General features: G+C 36.3%; 1 protein-coding gene across 1 annotated transcript in view; it reads right to left on the bottom strand.

The window, feature by feature from the left end:
• Window positions 1-157: 157 nt before the first annotated feature.
• The window catches only part of LOC106466016 (collagen alpha-5(IV) chain-like), a gene marked incomplete at its 3' end in the record, with an annotated part of 70,535 nt that continues 69,285 nt past the window's right edge, over window positions 158-1,407 (bottom strand). Inside the window, exon 33 of the mRNA XM_022393975.1 lies at window positions 158-211. Within this exon, the coding sequence (XP_022249683.1) occupies window positions 158-211 (54 nt within the window). The remainder of the gene's footprint in view (window positions 212-1,407) is intronic.

Genomic DNA, 1,407 nt, shown 5'->3' with positions numbered 1-1,407 from the left:
AGTAAGGACTTGTGTCACTAAAGTTTCATCGGAATGAAGTTACGGAAAGTTAATTAACAAACGGAGACGTAACACTATATATATAGGTAAAGAGAATTCAAATATATGTTTAGTAATGTAATATTTGCAAATACATGATATATAACTAGTAACTCACCTGGATAACCTGGTTTTCCTTCTTCACCAACTCCACCAGGTTCTCCTGGATAACCTGTGTAAAAAAATAAGAAAAAGCAGAATTAGAAATATAATGATTTATTACCAAAACAACCTGTATGCTATTTCTATTAAAATCCAGGTTATTTTAAGAGCCTCTCTCTAAAGGGTTGGACAAAATAATGGAAACAATTGTTAAATTCTATATTTCTTTTATTAATGTGGTGTTGGTCCACCACCAGCAGACAATACAGAGGGTTGAGCACAATATATTAAAACTATGTTGGTGCCTTAAAACACCATTACAGTCCATGTCACCAGATATGGTAATGCTCTCCCTGACAACCATGCATTATGATAATAGCCCTACAGCATTTTCATTGCAAAAGGCTCTGTTGTAAGGAATCCTGTCCAATACACATGGCTCCTTCCAGCATGTTTTCCATATTCCAACTAGTGTAAAAAAACGTCAGTTTACTAGTACCCTTATGAATGGTCTAACTGCACAAAACCCACAGGTGCTGTTTCTGGTAACTTGACCAGTGTGTCTTCATATGGTATAACATGAATATCTATTTCATTCCCCAGACTGAGAAATGCAAAAATTGAACAGTCTTATTTTGGAGAACCCATACCCTGTTGGTCTTGTTTCTTTACATAACTTGTATTTGTGTTTAAAATGGTACAGAACATTAGTTTAATAGAAAGCAGAATTCACCTTGATCTCTACATCCACTCTCCTGACCCCTACTTTACTCCTGGCACAATAGCTAGTGATAATCATAAGTCCCTTCAGAAACGTTTTGCAACACGCTGTGACAAAAGTTTTAGAAATTTGTTTCACCCACTGTTCAGTAGAAAATGGCAAGGGACTTGTTGCAGTCATCAAGGTACACATATGAATTGTTGAGTGTCATCACGTACTGCCATTTTTCCTAATCTAGTTACTGTTCATATAGTTTTCTAAAGCAGGTCTTCCTTTCCTGGATATGTCATGGAAGCAAGTGGTGGCAACATGACTTGTGTCACTCTTCCAGATGGATATCTTTCTTGATTACATAGCATACTTTTGTCTGGGACACATGGATAGCTTTTACCACTGATCTTTATGTTTAAGAATTCTCACTTATTACTAGATGCCATACTTTGCTTACCATAGCTGGGTATGACTCATTGCAGGTCTCTTTCTGTGTGGTCCTGATGCTCCAAGTTAGATCCATATTCCTTTATTTTCCATTAAAATTCAATAGG

The sequence above is a fragment of the Limulus polyphemus genome, unplaced genomic scaffold (assembly GCF_000517525.1).
Source record: "Limulus polyphemus unplaced genomic scaffold, Limulus_polyphemus-2.1.2 Scaffold2122, whole genome shotgun sequence".
Taxonomy (NCBI): Eukaryota; Metazoa; Arthropoda; class Merostomata; order Xiphosura; family Limulidae; genus Limulus; species Limulus polyphemus.
The sequence above is the reverse complement of the archived record's forward strand: the minus strand, read 5'-3'. Positions and strand labels throughout refer to the sequence as shown.